The sequence below is a fragment of the Octopus bimaculoides genome, chromosome 19, assembly GCF_046866305.1.
Source record: "Octopus bimaculoides isolate indiv1 chromosome 19, ASM4686630v1, whole genome shotgun sequence".
Classification (NCBI taxonomy): domain Eukaryota; kingdom Metazoa; phylum Mollusca; class Cephalopoda; order Octopoda; family Octopodidae; genus Octopus; species Octopus bimaculoides.
Window position 1 is genome coordinate 53,205,009 of NC_142946.1, and position 17,763 is coordinate 53,222,771.

Genomic DNA, 17,763 nt, shown 5'->3' on the forward strand with positions numbered 1-17,763 from the left:
AAATAAATTTCATTATTACCAAATTGTACGTATCACTTACCAGCAATTCTACAGGGAACGATTCAAAACCAATTTTGCTTTCACTTTCTAATTTTGTATACAGAGTGAGAGAGATAATGACGCAAAAAGAGAGAGACGGTATGTGTGTGTGTGTGAGTGAGATATGACGCAAAAAGAGAGAGACGGTATGTGTGTGTGAGTGAGATATCACGTAAAAAGAGGTACAATCTAGCAAAAATGTGCGAGGGAGGGAAAGTTAGTCAAAGAGAGACAAAAACACATTGGTCAATATATGTCTGTACGAGACGACCTAATTCATAACAGTATGAAAAGAAAGCGTTGCTGCATTCCTTGGAAATCAACATTTCACTTTCACTTTACGTCCATTGTAATGCAATATAGTGTAGTGCGCTTATACGAATGAATAAAGGTGTGTGTGTGTGTGTGTGTGGAGGCTCAATGGCCCAGTGGTTAGGGCAGCGGACTCGCGGTCATAGGATCGCGGTTTCGATTCCCAGACCGGGCGTTGAGAGTGTTTATTGAGCGAAAACACCCAAATTAAGTACCAGTTGTGTACAGGGGTCGATCTAATCGACTGGCTCCCTCACAAAACATTTTGGACCTTGTGCTAAAGTAGAAAAGAATATTAACAGCAGTGAGATGACAGAATTGTTAGATGGAAAAAATGCTCAATGGCATTTCTTCCATTTTACATTCTGAATTCAAATTCTGCCAAGGTTGACTTTGCCTTTTATCCTTTCGGGGTCGATAAAGTAAGTACCAGTACAACACTTCGGTCAGTGTAATTTAGACCCTCCCCAAACCTGCTGGCTTCGTACCAAAATTTGAAACTAATATTGATTAATCGGATAAGCTAGGGTTTTTAGAGAAAGTAATCAACTAACTCGCACATTCCAAATACAATCAGTAAGTGGAACAGTGAAAATATGAAAGACGTTTCTCAAGTTTAAAATATGGTGTTTTTGTTATCTACATTCCAATGATGGAGCTTTGTGTCTTTGGTAGAAATCAGCTCCTTCCTCAGAGGAAAAGGTTAGGTGGTAGAAGCTTACTTCCCAACCACATGGTTCCGGATTCAGTCCTACTGCGTGGCACTTTGGTCAAGTGTCTTCTACTACAGCCTCGGGCCGACCAAAGCCGTGTGAGCGGATTTGGTAGACGGAAACTGAAAGAAGCCCGTCGTATGCACATATATATATATATATATATGTGTGTGTATGTGTGTGTGGGGAGGGTGTTTTTGTGTCTGTGTTTGTACCCATCATCATCGCTTGACAACTGGTGTTGGTGTATTTACGTCCCCGTTACTGAGCGGTTCCGCAAAGTATCGATAGAATAAGTACTGGGCTTAAAAATTAGTTCCGTGGTCGGAATGTTCGACTAAAACCTTGGAAGATGGTGCTCCACCATGGCCGCAGCCAAACCACTGAAACAAAGTAAAGAATAAAAGAATTAAAAAAGAAGAGAACATACATACACACACACACACACACACTCATTCATTCATATGCAATACTAAAATGAAAGTAAAGTGAAAGTAGACGTCGTGACATAAAATGCCCGCTCTGCTTCTGTCTGTCTCTGACTAACTTTCCCCCTCTCGCACATTTTTGCTAGATCGTACGTCTTCTCTTTGTTTTTGCCTGTACCTCTTTTTGCGTCTTTATCTCCTCCCTACCTCTTTCTCTCACTCACACACTGTCTCTATCTGTTACTCACTCACTCAGTACAGAAAATTACAAAGTGAAAGCAAAACTGGTTTTGAATCATTCTCTGTTGAATTGCTGGTAAGTAAGTTATCCGTGCAATTTTTTAATAATGAAATTTATGTTTTCATGTTTTTTCACCGCCAAGTTTTAGCTATAAACTCAACCCTTAAAACTGGTCAAATTCTTATCTTTCCAGAGTCATTTATGTCAAAGAAAATAACTATTTTTTTTTTTTTTTTACCATGGCCTTGGAAAGGTTGGTGGAGAGAGGTTTAATGTTTATGAAGAGAATTTTTTTGTAATTTATGTTTTTTTCCAGCCCCCTTCTCCCGCCATTGACCGATTTAGGTCTTTTTTCTTTTCCCGCACTGCATGCTTAAAAACGAAGAGAGAAGCTTTTTCGGCAAAAGGGGAAAAACATTTTTGAAAATATTTTCAGATTTAGCTGGTGTGTTTAGCAAATCTTACGATCACCTGGTACGTCCCCTGTTTCTTCGATCCATTTACTAACAAAACTATGCAATAAAAATATTTACCAAGAAAACTGAAGAAATCCCCCTCAAAATGAAGAAAGTCTAACTTGGACGTCCCAATGCGAAATTCTGCCATAATCATTACTGACCTACAACATTTGGAAGACATTTTTAGAACGTTTCATTAAAAATATCCCATATATTCTTTTTCTTGTTTCAGTTATTTGACTGTGACCATGCTCCAGCTATGTGTATATATATATATATATATATATATATATATATATATATAGGCATAACTACAGACTTTGGGAGGTCATAACTTTAAAAAAAAATTAATATTTTTTAATGAAATTTTCTATGCATATAGTATTTACTATGTAGAATCCGAATATAGGATCGACCACTCACGTCTAGCTAGCGCGGACGCGCGACTGCGCGTTCGGGTCCGCTCTGCTTTAGTAGTACCAAAAATTTCCGGTGAAAGTGTTTTGGAATGGGGGTGGGGGACAATTTTCGGAAATTCCAACAGAGTCCACTTAAATTCTTCTTAACTTCCAGGAAAATTAATATTTTTTCGTGAAATTTTCTACAAATATACCTTGATGTATGTACATTTCGAGCATGTAGGAATTTTGAAGGAAACAACTGCAGGTTATTTTTGAGAAGCGTTCCCCACTCGGTGGTGTTTCGGAGCAAGTCGTCCATATTTTTTTCGGTAGAGATGGACTATATGTAATCTGAACCTTTCCCCCCCCCCCCTTATTTATTAATTTTTTTACGGAATCCCACGTTTTAGGCTATGGAGATTCCGATTCTGAAAAAAAAATTTTTGAAAAATTTCAATCCCCACCCCCACCAAGCAGGCTATTTACATGCTAGAAATAACAGCCAAATCTCACAAAACTAGTGTTAGGGTTAGGGTTAGGGTTAGGATCAGGGTTAGGGTTAGGGTCAGGGTTACGGTCAGGGTTAGGGTTAGGGTTTGAGTTAGGGTTAGGTTTACCCTGTGGATCTATATAAAAACCGGGGGGGGGGGGGATCGAAATTTTGAAATTGAGATTTTTGAAAATTTTTTTCCAGAATCGGATTCTCCATGGTCTGAAACATAGGATTCCGTAAAAAAAAAAATTTAAAAGTGGGGGTATACCCAGATTACATATACTCCATCTCCACCGAAAACTTTCGTTAAAAATAACATGCACACGATTTTTTTCTTCTCAATAGAAGTAAATTCTAAAGTAAACGTTTCTAGTAGAGAAGTAGAAGAGAACTGGAGCAAAAATAGGAATATACACGCACGGTTAAATATAGAAACTATCACAGTGTCGCTTCCCGAAGAATTTTAAAATGTTAGCTTTCCCAAACTTTTTTTTCAATCTTGCAAAAACACGAAGATTAAGAATAAACAGAAAAAGTACACAAATATATTTTACACACCTGTCGTATACGTCGGTTTTGTTTTTTTCACTTTAAAGGTGGTTATGTTATTTTGTTGGGATTAAGAAATAATTTTTTTTTTAACGGAAATTGCCAAACAAATACTTTCACGTTTCATAAACTTTCTCCGAAAACTTGCCCAATTTTCTTCGAAATTGCAAGTTTCATTTTGTAGATACATACTGACACGTCGTCACATATATGTATACGATTCCACCAAATTGTTTTTTTTTACCATATTAAAGTTTTCGGAGAAAGTTTATGAAACGTGAAAGTATTTGTTTGGCAATTTCCGTTAAAAAAAAAAATTATTTCTTAAATTTCTTTTTGCAGCCGAATCGCTTATGTTTATGTATTTTTTGTGTATGCATGTGCAACACATACATAAAAATGCATACATGCACATAAACACATACAATATACTTACATACACAAATATACGTACACAAACACATAATTGAATATCATAGGACCGGGTGCACAACAACTTATAGTAATCTTCCAGTATAGGGAAATAACGGGTACTACTAAAGTGTTTGACCCGAGCTCAAAAATAAAAAAAAATAAATTAGTGTAATAGGTGTAAAACAACTTGCTGTGAACGAATATGAAGAATGCGCGCTCGCGAACGGGTGGGGTGCGGAGAGTACGGATAATACTAGTAAGACGTTAAGTTATTTCCCTTGTATTCTTATTTACTTTTTTTTTACCTCCCGAAACTGGAAGATTACCTAATAATAATTAATAATAATAATTAATATTAATAATAATAATAAAAACATCGAAAACCTTAGGAATGAGAACCCAGGTTCGAAATTTCCCCAAGGCACCTGATGAAGGCTGGAGGGTATATCAGCCGAAACGTTGTGTTAACAACAAACAAGATGAGGACAAGTATCCGTCAAATGTAAATAATGTAAAGGTAATCTTCCAGTTTCGGAAGGTAAAAAAAGTAAATAAAATACAAGGGAAATAACTTAACGTCTTACTAGTATTATCCGTACTACTCTGAAATGTTTTTTTTTTTTTAGCTGTTTCTAAATAAATCACACACGTGATTGAAGTTAACTGTTTATATATAAATCACACACGAGATTGAATATCATAGGACCGGGTGCACAACAACTTATAGTAATCTTCCAGTATAGGGAAATAACGGGTACTACTAAAGTGTTTGACCCGAGCTCAAAAATAAAAAAAAATAAATTAGTGTAATAGGTGTAAAACAACTTGCTGTGAACGAATATGAAGAATGCGCGCTCGCGAACGGATGGGGTGAGGAGGATACGGTTAATACTAGTAAGACGTTAAGTTATTTCCCTTGTATTCTTATTTACTTTTTTTACCTCCCGAAACTGGAAGATTACCTAATGTAAATAATCCCAAATTACTATTTTGTTTATGTGGACCCCCCAGGGGCAGATGGATCCTGGTTGAGAACCACTGCTCGAGGATGACTCTTGAAATGATCGATCACGTAGTCTTCATTTCCATTTTTAACTCATACCAATGTAGTTGTCTCCCTTACATTATTAACTGTTTCATGCGAGACATCATCCCAGGCTCGACGTACATGAATTCAAACTCTTACTTTGTTTACATATATACACTGTTATTTGGGAAAGTATGTACATCACGGCGGAATTCTAATTTAAACACCCCATATAACCTCTTATAACTTTTCTTATTTTTAGGATTTTTAAGAAAACTTTTGCGAATTTGTGTTTCACACAAGGGAATTCATACGATTATGAAAAAAAATATATATTTATTTTAAACCCACCCCACACCCCATGAATCTCAAATTTTCTTTTATCGGATTTTATTATTTTTTTTTTTTCCTAGAGTGGCTGTGTGGTAAGTAGCTTGCTTACCAACCACATGGTTCCGGGTTCAGTCTCACTGCGTGGCACCTTGGGCAAGTGTCTTCTACTATAGCCTCGGGCCGACCAAAGCCTTGTGAGTGGATTTGGTAGACCGAAACTGAAAGAAGCCCGTCGTATATATGTATATATATATATATATGTATGTGTGTATATGTTGTGTATCTGTGTTTGTCCACCCCCAACATCGCTTGACAACCAATGCTGGTATGTTTACGTCCCCGTAACTTAGCGGTTCAGCAAAAAAAAGACCGATAGGATAATTATTAACTAAATTTTAAGAATGTTGTATTAAACACACCAAAAACTATATTATTTTGCAGTGTTTACTTAAAACAATAACAAATTAATTAGTTATTAGAAAATCCTTTTCATCTTCCATTGGGTTGTCTTAATTATTTTTAAAAAAAATTAATCAAACGTTGCCTAGAAATGTGGGGCATAGAAAAGGTTGATAAACACTGATAAGAATGGTAACTAACTATATTTGTTGGTGTGATTAAAAGGTATATATTTTAAACTAATAAGTCTACATGGAAAGCAGAGCAAAAATATTCTGTAATATTTATGTAATACTAAAATTGTTTTTTTTTTTGTTTTTTTTCTTTTTCTATCTTTATTTCAGCTTTTCACATTTTGATTTCGAAACGACTTTATTAATTGAAAAAAAAAAAAATCAAAACAATGGTGAACATCAATGATTGCTGCCAAAATTGTGGTAAAGCTGGCTCTCAGCTCCGAAATTGCAAGCACTGTAAAGTTGTCTTTTATTGTTCTGACATCTGTGAAATGGAAGACAGTGTTGAACATAGCAGAGTGTGCTCTGCAAAGAATGAAGCTTCTGCTAATGCCAAATCCGATGAACAAGATATTAGATTCAAGAAGGACGAACAAATTGGAGGTGCTAAGAAAGGTAATGACGGTGATGGTAATAACAATAACGCTTATAAAGACTTACCTTCTTCCTTTGGTGAACGTTATATTGAGGTCTATAATGATATGGGTCAGCACTCTAATGCCTATGGCTTTGTTGCTGCTCCACGTTCACGGTATAACAATCCAATTGAATGTCTCTGTTGTGGTGGTTACAAATTCCTCCCAGTCTTTTGCCCGTGCAAGTTTATTAGTTATTGTTCTGAACTATGTCTGTTGAGAGACTACCCGAAACATCGCCTGGAATGCAGTCTATATGGTAAACGTAAGTGCATACATCTTTATATCATATTAAAATGACATATTGTTAAATTTATTTAATGTTTATAAATGTAATTACATGAATATGGAGTCATTCCAGCTTGTATCATGGTTTATTTTATGTCATAGCCCAACTAATTAGGGAGAGGGTCAGCTTAGATGAGATGCAGTTTGGGTTCATGCCAGGGAAAAGTACCACAGATGCTATATTTCTGGTAAGAAAGCTGCAGGAGAAATACCTAGCAAAAGATAAACCTCTGTACCTGGCTTTCGTTGACATGAAGAAGCCTTTGACAGGGGCCCCCGATCCCTTATCTGGTGGTCAATGAAGAAACTAGGGATAGATGAATGGTTAGTGAGAGCTGTGTAGGCCATGTATAGGGATGCTGTCAGTAAGGTGAGAGTTGGCAATGAGTACAGTGAAGAATTCCAAGTAGAGGTAGGGGTCCACCAAGGTTCACTCCTCAGCCCCCTTCTATTTATCATAGTCCTCCAGGCAATAACAGAGGAATTCAAGACAGAATGCCCCTGGGAGCTTCTCTATGCTGATGACCTTGCTCTAATTGCTGAGTCACTATCAGAACTAGAAGAGAAGTTTCAGGTGTGGAAACAAGGATTAGAATTGAAGGGCCTTAGAGTCAACCAAGCTAAAACCAAAGTCCTAATAAGCAGGACTTTGGTGTTATGAGGTGTTATGAGCGTGAGCATTAACCAGAGCATAATTTGCATCTTCTGGAAAGAGCATTGTATGGTTGTGCATTTCTTATTATGGAGTAAGTAAGATCATATTTGATTAAATATACACAAAATGAAACTTCTTTTTACATTAAGCAGCATTAAACTTTTAAATAAAACACTATCACACATGTAGTTGAAGTGTTTGATATTGTAGATTTCTTTTCTTTTTCTAACTCTTGAAACAGGTAAATGTGCTCGATGTTCAAGAGCAGATGTGGAATTAACAACATGTTCAGGCTGCAATATTGTAGATTACTGTTCCAAATTTTGTGAAAATGCTGCCTGGGAACATCACAAGCTTTCATGCAAGACTTCAAAGACTAAAGATGCTGAAAATTCCAGTAAAATACCAGTCAAAGGTGAGTGCCAGAAGCCTGTTAATTTTATTTATAACCCTTTAAGAAGTCAGAGATCATGCATTCTCTTCTCTCTACCTTATTTTCATCTTTCTTTCTCCACTTTTCCTTTCTTATACTTCTCCATCTAATTTCTTCTGCTATACAAGCCCTATAATGAGTTTTCCATTATAAACTTTGATACTAACTTAAACTTTTCACTCTCTGATCGAATTTGGCTCGGTTGAGTCATCTGGCACTATGTTCTTTTCTTGAGAAGTTCTAATTGTTAAGTCTTACCTGTATTCACCTGATGGAACATTTTTTTTTTCTTGAATGAAAAAACACCTCAGTTCAACAATGAAAATCATGTCTCAAACAACTGTTGTGAACCACAATCGATTTGTTGATGCATATATATATATGTATGTATATATATATATGTATATATATATGTGTGTGTGAAAATATATGTAAATATGTATGTGTGTAAATATATATATATGTATGTAGGTGTATATATATGTAATGTATGCATATATATATATATGTATATAAATATATTTATGTATATATATGTATGTATATAAATATATGTATATAAATATATGTATGTATATATATGTATGCATATAAATATATGTATATGTATGTATATATATATATATATATATATATATATATATATATATATATATATATATGTATGTATATATATATATATATATATATGTATATATATATATATATATGTATGACTTATCCTGGATATGTCATTATTTCTAGGTGCAGTGTTTCTACTGGTGGTAGCATACATTGTGGGCCTGGTCACTCTTTCTGTATCTAAGGTTTGTTCATTATCTGTGACGGTGGTACCTGGGTCTTCGGTGACACTCTCTGTGATGTTGATCCTAAACTGGTTATTATCTCTGGGCATGTCAATTGTATTGGTGTGAGAACTGATTAATCTGCTCATATGTTAGGTGCACAACTAAAGGTGACTTTTAGGTTGTGTCTATTAAATAAATGCCTGTATCTATGTGTGTGTGTCTGTGTGAAATGTTTGTCTATCAATCTAAGGAAAATCTTTATCATTCAAGTTGAGTGAGAAGGATAGAGCAAACCAACATTTATGCGATGCTTCCTTTTCTGGTTGCTAGGGCCAGGTATGTAGGAGATGTGGTCCTTAAAACCACTCATTGGCAGTGCGTCATTGTAGTAGAGGGTAGCGGCGTAAAAGATATCTTGGCTCAAAGATAGATTTGAGGTCTTCTTGCTTACACCTATCACTAGGTTTTTCATTAGGTAGGTGGCAGGAGGCTGTGCTAATATAAGACAGTCTCTTGTTTGGATTGTGATAGGGCCTCTATGTACCAGAGCTCAGATCTAAAGTAATATCTAAGAAATCTACTGTGGTGAGATTAGTTTCAATGGTGATCTTGAGATCCATTGAGCCTTAGGTGCTAATTAGGTCCTTTCTAAGTCTATCTAATGTGTGGCTGTTGGCTCCTCTAGAGATAGCTAGGGTGTCATCTCTGTAGAGGCTGAAGAGGACTGAAGGGAACCTCTTCCCTAAGATGTCCAGGATGTACAATCCAATAAGATCACAGACATCGGCACTGTCATATGCTCCCATAGCTACATCAAAGGAGCCCTCGGGGTCAGATTGCTTGACCCAAGTTGAATATTTGCTGAACTATCATGATAAGAGACATTCAACAACCCTTTCAGCTTTACACTGGAAATTTAAAGATGAAGGAACCGATTTCGATATCAAATGGAAAAATCTTCTCTAAATCCAGACCCTATATTAATGGATCTAAAAAAATGTTCAGTGTTCACATGAGAGCCTATACATGGTTTTATCTACTAGAAATAGCAGCCCGCAAAGCACAGCCTACAGTCTTCTAAAAGGAAGCATCACATTAAATAGCATAGTCCTAGATACAAAAACTACCGTAAATGGTAAAGACTGCAAATATTTGATCAGCCATCAACTCAATCAGAACCAAATTGTGCCCTTAAAAAGCAACACAATAACTCCAGCTCATTTACATTAACTCTTCTAAATAGAACACTCACATAATTTGTAAAAATGTTTTCTGCTTTTTATCCTTTTCCAAACAGGTCAGTGTGCCAGGTGTAAAAAGTCAGACGCAGTGTTGAAAAAATGTTCTGGCTGCAACATCGTAGAATATTGTTCAAGAGCTTGTCAAAAGGCTGACTGGACAGAACACAAGACTTCATGTAAAAGATCTGTGAAAGGTAAATTATTTCTCTACTAAACTACTATATACCTTCAGTACTGTACACTAATTTATACCATACCACATTATTTTCCGGCATATCAGTCGAATTATTCAGACCAAAATCTACTGCCAAGACAGGTAGGCTGATTTATGCACCAAGATAGACAAGTTACTACCAAGTGACTGACCACATATGTCAAATGGATGTTCTGTTCAAATGAAATATGTCTTGTGTTGACACTAGCCAAAACAAGAGTTGACAATGACCAATTCTGCTCTTTACTTGCTTCTATATACATATAATATACTTATGTGTGTGTGTGTGTGTGAAGGAGCATGACCTACTATTTAAGTGATGTGCTCTCGACATAGTGATTGTGGTTTCAATTCCCAGACTAGCAGTGCATTGTTCTCTGGAGCAAAACACCTCATTTCAAATTGCTCCAGTCCAATGAGCTGCAAATGAATAATCTAGGGATGGACAAGCATCCCATTAAGAGGAAATGTTGGCCTCCCCACCTGGCCAGCAGGATAGCATCATTTGAAAGCTACAGCAATGCAAGGAAGCACATTGTGACCAGCGGTGTATAACCATATCAAATAGTCTAGTCATACATAGAGATAATGTTGTTCTGTATAATTAAGGCATAGCTGAGAGATACTGGACTCTCATTGGCCCAATGCATAACTAAATCTGTAACTGGTTGCATGAGGATTGCTACACAATCAGCTGTCATTGAATTTGGTCGCCTATAAACAAACACTTTATCCATAATAACAACATTAAAACTTAATCATACATGTGGTAGAAGTGTTTGATATTTTCTGTTTTCCATCTCCCCCAACAGGTCAATGTGCCAAGTGTAAAAAGTCAGATGTAGCATTGAAAAAATGTGCTGCTTGCAACAATGTGGAATATTGTTCCAAAGTTTGTCAAACAGCTGACTGGAAACATCACAAGACTTCATGCAAAACTGCTAAGACTGAAGATGGTGAAAGTTCCAGTAAAATATCAGTCAAAGGTAAGTGACAGAATTAAGAAATTTATTTTTCAACAATACCACTTTAGACTTCCACCACATAAATATATACTCCCATTACATAAAAAATATTCCTCTATTACTTAAGATTTACCACCACTACATAAATATATATACTTCTATTACATAGATATAAACCCCCACTACTTAAATATATATCTCCATACATAAATACATGTGGAGGAACATGGCCTAATGGTTAGAGCAGCAGTCAAGGGATTGCGGGTTCAAATCTCAGACCAGGCGATGTGCGTGTCTATGAGCAAAACACATAAGCTCCCTGCGGCTGCAGCAGAAGGTAATGGCAAACGTCTGCTGACTCTTTCACCACAATTTTCCCTCATTCTTGCATCTAGCAGCTCACCTGCAATAGACCAGCGTCTCGTCCAGGTGGGGAACCTATACATCAACGAAACCAGGAGACCAGCCTTTATGAGCCAGGCATGACTCAAGAAGGAACAAACAACATACATAAATATACACCCCTACAGCATAAGTAGATACTACCACTACACAAATATATACTCATTCACTACCACATCATTACACATGTACATATAACAGGTTTCTTTCTGTTTCTCTCCACCAAATCCACTCCTAAGGCTTTGGTCAGCTGACGACTATAGTAGAAGATGCTTGGACTGAACCCAAGACCATATGGTTTGGGAGCAAACTTTTTACCACACAACACCAACTAAGAACAAACACCTTATATTAAAAATATTGACTCTTTTAAATGGAACTCAATCACACATGTAGAAGAAATGTTTAATATTTATTCTTCATCTCCTAAACAGGTCAGTGTGGCAAATGTAAAAGATCAAATGTAAAGTTTATAAAATGTCCAGCCTGCAACAAAATAGAATATTGTTCCAAAGTTTGTCAAATAGCTGACTGGACAGATCACAGGAAATCATGCCAGATTTCAGAGTCTAAAGGTAATGAAAGTTCTAGTATTAACTCAGGTGAAGGTAAGTGATAGAAGCAGGAAATATATTACACCACTATATTACTGGTTATCTCTATTACACTGCTATCCACCTCTACTACATGCGTGTATACCTCTACAAAACTAATATATGCCTCCACTAACACATAATGTATCTGTGTTAATAGATAAGCACATTTATTGCCCTTCAGGGAGATGAACATCGTTTTAATGCTGCTATTTTCAGCAGCAATATATTTGTAAAATATTTCATAATCATCACTCAGTCAATCAATTCAGCTATTGATTTCTAATTGGTGGGTAAGTGTGTTCCTTTCATTTCTCCATAACGTTAGGTTGTGGTGGGATTGGAAGATATCCAATTTTTGTCATATCCATTTCATTCCTCCATCTTGTTTGTTGTTTCTTTTGTTTCCCAGAATCCCCCCTCTCTCTCTCTCTATCTTTCTCTCTCTTGTTATCATCTACCTATGACTTTGACAATAGCATTTTGTTTTGTTTGTTTTTGAATCCCATTCATTTCTTTTTAGTCATCATCATCATCGTCATCATAATTTTTAATGTCTCCTTCTCATTGATTGCATGGGTCGGATAGAGTTTTCTGAAGCAGGTTTTCTATGACCAGACATATTTTCACACAATACTGGAAATGAATGACATTTATTTACAACAATCATGAAGTCAAGACAAGGTGACACAAATATGCACTTACTCATACCTACATATATATAAATAATTACATACATATGTGTGTGTAACCAATAGGCTTCTTTCAGTTTCCATCGATCAAATCCCCTCACAAAAGCTTTGTCAACCTGGGACTTCAGTAGAAGACACCCAAGATGCTATGCAGTGAGACTGAACCTGAAACCATGTGATTCAGAAGCAGACTTCTCAACCACACAGCCATGCCTCTGCCTGTGCAGCCACACCTCTGTCCTTTCCTTATATGTGCTGCTCTTAACCTCCATCGTAAGTCTAGACAGATTCAGTGTTCCTGCATCATAAAAAATTCTCTGGTTGCAGACTAGTCTTTTAAGGTTTAGCAGCATTTAGTTTCAAAGATGAAAGTTGCCATTCCAAATACTTGACAGCTTAAATTCTTTTTGAAGAAGCCACAGCTGAGATATATTTCAAAATGGCATGCTAGGAGTCTTCATCTCCAATTATCTTTGTTAATGTCTTCAAGTTCATGTTGTGTGTCTGCCAATAACATCCATGTAACAGAGTGGTCTTTGTCCTCCTTTAGAGTATTGTACTTGCCAAAATATATCTGATATGGTCTGTTGTTCAGAATAAGTGTATTGACCAGCCAAAGCTACTCTGCATTGAGCAATGATAGAGTGGAATGTGTTCATAAATCTCCTCTTATGTCTTATGCTCATGCTATGAAATGTTTTGAGCCATTGTGAAAAAGCCTGGTGTACACAGGGAGTTGTATGTAGTTGACTTCATCCTTAGGAAAAGTCTTGACTCTATCCTAGGTAAAGGCATGACTTTCAAGCTCATACTAATTCATCATTTTATTATTTTTTTTTTGCTGTAATCTTACTGAAGCTACAATAATGTTTGCTCTTTAAAAGAATTTTTCTTTAACTTTAATATTGAGTATTTCATCTCTTACTTGAACTTTATTTCATGTTCTTTTTAATGTTCATTCTTAAACTTATTACTTTTACATTCTATATTAAGTCATCTTAACATAATTTGAAGTTCACTCAAATCTCTCACCTGAGTACTCTGTTGTCTGCAAATTGATTTTAAATCTCAGTTAAACATTTTTTCAAGAATATTCTAAAACAGATTGGGAACAGTAAACAATAGGGGAATAGAATCTCCCTATCTTAAAACCATTTTGTAGTATAAATTTTTTAGAATCTTTTATGTAGTCTCATGAAAAATGTTACATGGTGGTAAGTATGATTAAGGCATTAATAGCTGCAGTATCTTATCAACTATGACAAAATCCTTTCTCACATTAGCAACATAAACTCTTAAAGTAAAAGTTTGTTGGTGCGTTTGATATTTTTGTTTTTCTTATCTCTCAAACAGGTGAATGTGCCAATTGTACCAGGTCAATGAAAAAATGTTCAGGCTGTCACAGTGTGGAATATTGTTCTAAAGAATGTGAAAGTGCTCATTGGAAAGATCACAAAACTTCATGCAAGGCTTCAAAAGCAGAAGCTGATGACCACTCCCCCAGTGAAAAATCAGTTAAAAGTGAGTTACAGAAATAAGAAATATATTATGGGGTGGTATCAAAAAATTCCTGGTCTAGTTCTGTCACACACCAACTTATGGCAGCACATGGTTGCATGTGCAGTGAGAGCTAACAACCTTCATGAGGCAGTGTGCCAAGTGACATTGCTGTATTGATTTCACAAGTTCTGAAATTTGTGTTTTTATGATCATATGTATGTTGTGGTCTGTGAATTTTGCCATGGACAAAAAGCTGGAACAAAGAACCAATATGAAATTTTGTGTTAAACTTAGGAAGTCTGTTACAGAGACATTGAGCATGTTTTAGCAAGCTTACAGTAATGAGGCAATGTGTCATACGTAATATTTCAAGTGGCACACGTCTTCAAAAGCAGAAGAATATCCCTGGAAGACGATGAACAAGCTGGAAGGTGATGAGCCATCTGGAAGACGATGAGTGATCTGGAAGGTGATGAGCCATCTGGAAGGCCTGCCATGAAGGTGTCCCCTGGAAATGTGGAGAAAATTCATTAGCTTGTGCATGAGTATCCTCAGAGGACCTTCAACAATGTTTTGAAGTGTTTGAGGGAGGACATCTGGCAAAAGTGACCAGATCTGTGGAGTGTGAAGAATTAGATTTTTCATGATGACAGTGTGCTCTGTCATCAAACTCTCTTCACTTGTGAGTTTCTCACCAAACACAACATGGTATCACTTCCACACTCACCCTATTTGCTAGATTTAGCACCCGTGGACTTCCATTTCTTCCCCAAGATGAAAATGTAACTTAAAGGTCACCATTCTAACACTGTTGTTGAGATCAAGAGCGAATCGCAGAAGGTCCTTAACTTGCTTATGGAAAACGACTTTCAGGTCAAATTCCAAAAGTGGCAGGAATGCTGGGACCAGTATATTGCTGTGCAAGGAGTCTATTTTGAAGGAGATGATGTTAAAACTTGGGTGAATAAGTTATTTTTCATTAAACATAACTAATCTGGGAACTTTTTGATATCACCTCGTATTTCTTTTTAATTGAGTGAGATCATGAGAAAATCCTCTATTTCCTCTGAAAAGTTCTTGCCTTTAAGGGTATCGCAAAAGGCCTCGTTGGTGATCCAACCTTCTGAGTTCTTTTACAGGACTTGGGAAAAACTGAAGGATCACTGCAATAAGTCTGTTAATCTGAGAGGGGAATGTGTTGAATGAAATTAACTGATCTTTCTGTATTTTCTTTTACCCGAAGCAATATACTTTTCAGCACCCTCTCTTATCCTTTAGCTTTCACCTTTTACTTGCTTCAGCCATTGCACTGTGGCAGTGCTGTGGGCACTGCTTTGTTGTTAAACAGCTTGACCCCAGTACATTAGTCAGGTAGTTTTTTATTTTTTTAATTTTTGTTGGTCTGTTTTGCTGAACTGCCAAATTACAGGGACCTAAACAAACCAACATCAGTTGTCAAATGTCAGTCAAGGACAGACCCAAACACATAGAGACACACAGACAGAAGCATGTGTGTGTGTGTGTGTGCTACTGGCTTCTTTCAGTTTTCATCTACCAAATCCACTCACAAGGCATTGGTTGACCCATGATAATTGTAGAAGACTATATCCCAATGTGCCATGCTATCGTAGTACAGTATCATTATACCTCTACTATACAAGCTAAAGTGGGAGCTTTTACATGGTTAGTCAACCTGGTAGAAAGAGCTGTCTAGTTTCCTCATCTCACCTTACTATTTTAAGAAAGAGAAAGACAACATATAGAAGTACTTGGAATTTTCTTGTTTTGCATCTCCCAAACAAGTCAATGTGCCAGGTAAAAAATGGCAGATGCAGTGTTGAAAAAATGTTCTGGCTGCAACATTGTAGAATATTATTCCAAAGTTTGTCAAACAGCTGCCTGGAAACATCATAAGATTTCATGCAAGACTTCAAAGACTGAAGATGGTGAAAGTACTGTTAAAAAGGGTGAGTGACACAAGCAAGAAATGTATTTCCTATCTGCACTATTGTAGACTCCTCTACACAAATATATACCTCCATTTCACCACTATTGCGTGTATGATCTCTCTTGGTGCTTCGATGAATGAAAGTTCAGCAAGACACAGCTAAATTGAAATTCACATCTGCCCCAGGTCTGTGGAAAATGACTATCAGTCTATGGCTACCTGTGTACATGGTAAATGCTTCAGACTTCCAGTAGGTAACATCCTCTACCTGTCACTGTCATCACTTACCTTATTGTCACAGGACTTATGAAGAAAATGTGATGATGATGGTTTCAGTGTCTTTGTTTGCTGAACAACCTGCATGATGAATATTATTTCAGTGAGCAGAATTTCTTCAGCCTTTATGTTCTGAGTTCAAATGCCAGTGAAGTCGTCTTTGCCTTTCATCCTTTCGATGTTGATAAAATAAGTACATTATCATATATGTGGTAGAAGTGTTTGGTAGGTGAGCTGGCAGAAACATTAGCACGCCGGGCAAAATGCTTAGCGGTATTTCGTCTGCCGTTACGTTCTGAGTTCAAATTCCGCCCAGGTCGACTTTGCCTTTCATCCTTTCGGGGTCGATGAATTAAGTACCAGTTACGCACTGGGGTCGATGTAGTCGACTTAATCCCTTTGTCTGTCCTTGTTTGCCCCCTCTATGTTTAGCCCCTTGTGGGCAATAAAGAAATAAGAAGTGTTTGGTATGTTCCATTTTATCTCTCCCCCAACAGGTCAATGTGCCAGGTGTAAAAAGTCAGATGTAGCATTGAAAAAATGTTTCCACTGCAACAATGTGGAATATTGTTCTGATGTTTGTCAAAAAGATGACTGGAAACATCAACAGACTTCATGCAAGACTTCAAAGACTGCAGATGGAGCATGTTCTAGTGAAATATTAGTTAATGGTAAGTGATACAAGCAAGAAATATATTCCTCAATTACACCATTTTACTCCTTGCCTGCATAAATAGACGCTTCCACTACATCACATATGCCCATTCACTATCACATTATTATTGTAATCCTGTACAAGGTGGTGAGCTGACCGAATTGTTAACATGCTGGACATAATGCTTTGTGGCATTTTGTCTATCTTTACATTCTGTGTTCAAATTCTAATGGGATTGACTTTGCCTTTCATCCTTTTGGGGTTGATAAAATACAGGGGTTGGACAAAATAATGGAAACACCTTAAAATTTCAAACAAATTTATTTTAATATCGGGTAGGACCACCTTTGACAGTAATTACAGCTTGAATTCTATGAGGTATGGATTTGTACAAAGTTTGAATTGTTTCCAAAGGAATTTTTGTCCATTCTTCAGCTAAAACAGTCTCCAGTTCTTGTAGTGATGATGGTGGAGGATATCAACTCCTTAATTGTTTTTCTAAAATGCACCATAAATGTTCAATAATATTGAGATTAGGGGACTGTGGTGGCCAGATAAGATGTTCAACTTCACTAGAATGTTCCTCCTTGTGCCATTCAATAACAACTTTTAGTTGTGTGTATTGGTGCACTATCATCATAAAAGATTGCATTT

At 36.6% G+C, this 17,763-nt stretch overlaps 2 protein-coding genes across 9 annotated transcripts in view; one reads left to right on the forward strand and one right to left on the reverse strand.

The window, feature by feature from the left end:
* Positions 1–3,848, reverse strand: part of LOC149131873 (uncharacterized) — a 37,470-nt gene extending 33,622 nt beyond the window's left edge. For 3 of the 4 annotated variants that reach the window (XM_089337727.1, XM_089337722.1, XM_089337728.1), the window contains exon 1: positions 41–180. The gene's annotated coding sequence lies outside the window, so the exon portion shown is untranslated. Of the gene's footprint in view, positions 1–40; positions 181–3,643 lie in introns of those variants that run through there. The other variant, XM_089337725.1, reaches the window with a different exon arrangement.
* Positions 1–17,763, forward strand: part of LOC106875397 (uncharacterized) — a 34,884-nt gene that overhangs the window by 5,790 nt on the left and 11,331 nt on the right. For 2 of the 5 annotated variants that reach the window (XM_089337731.1, XM_089337732.1), the window contains exons 2-8: positions 6,152–6,724; positions 7,644–7,817; positions 9,921–10,058; positions 10,891–11,064; positions 11,880–12,020; positions 14,084–14,251; positions 16,952–17,125. In XM_089337731.1, coding sequence (XP_089193857.1) covers positions 6,211–6,724; positions 7,644–7,817; positions 9,921–10,058; positions 10,891–11,064; positions 11,880–12,020; positions 14,084–14,251; positions 16,952–17,125 — 1,483 coding nt within the window. In that variant the 5' untranslated portion in view covers positions 6,152–6,210. Of the gene's footprint in view, positions 1–1,507; positions 1,813–4,632; positions 5,268–6,151; positions 6,725–7,643; positions 7,818–9,920; positions 10,059–10,890; positions 11,065–11,879; positions 12,021–14,083; positions 14,252–16,951; positions 17,126–17,763 lie in introns of those variants that run through there. The other 3 variants (XM_089337733.1, XM_089337729.1, XM_089337730.1) reach the window with 3 other exon arrangements.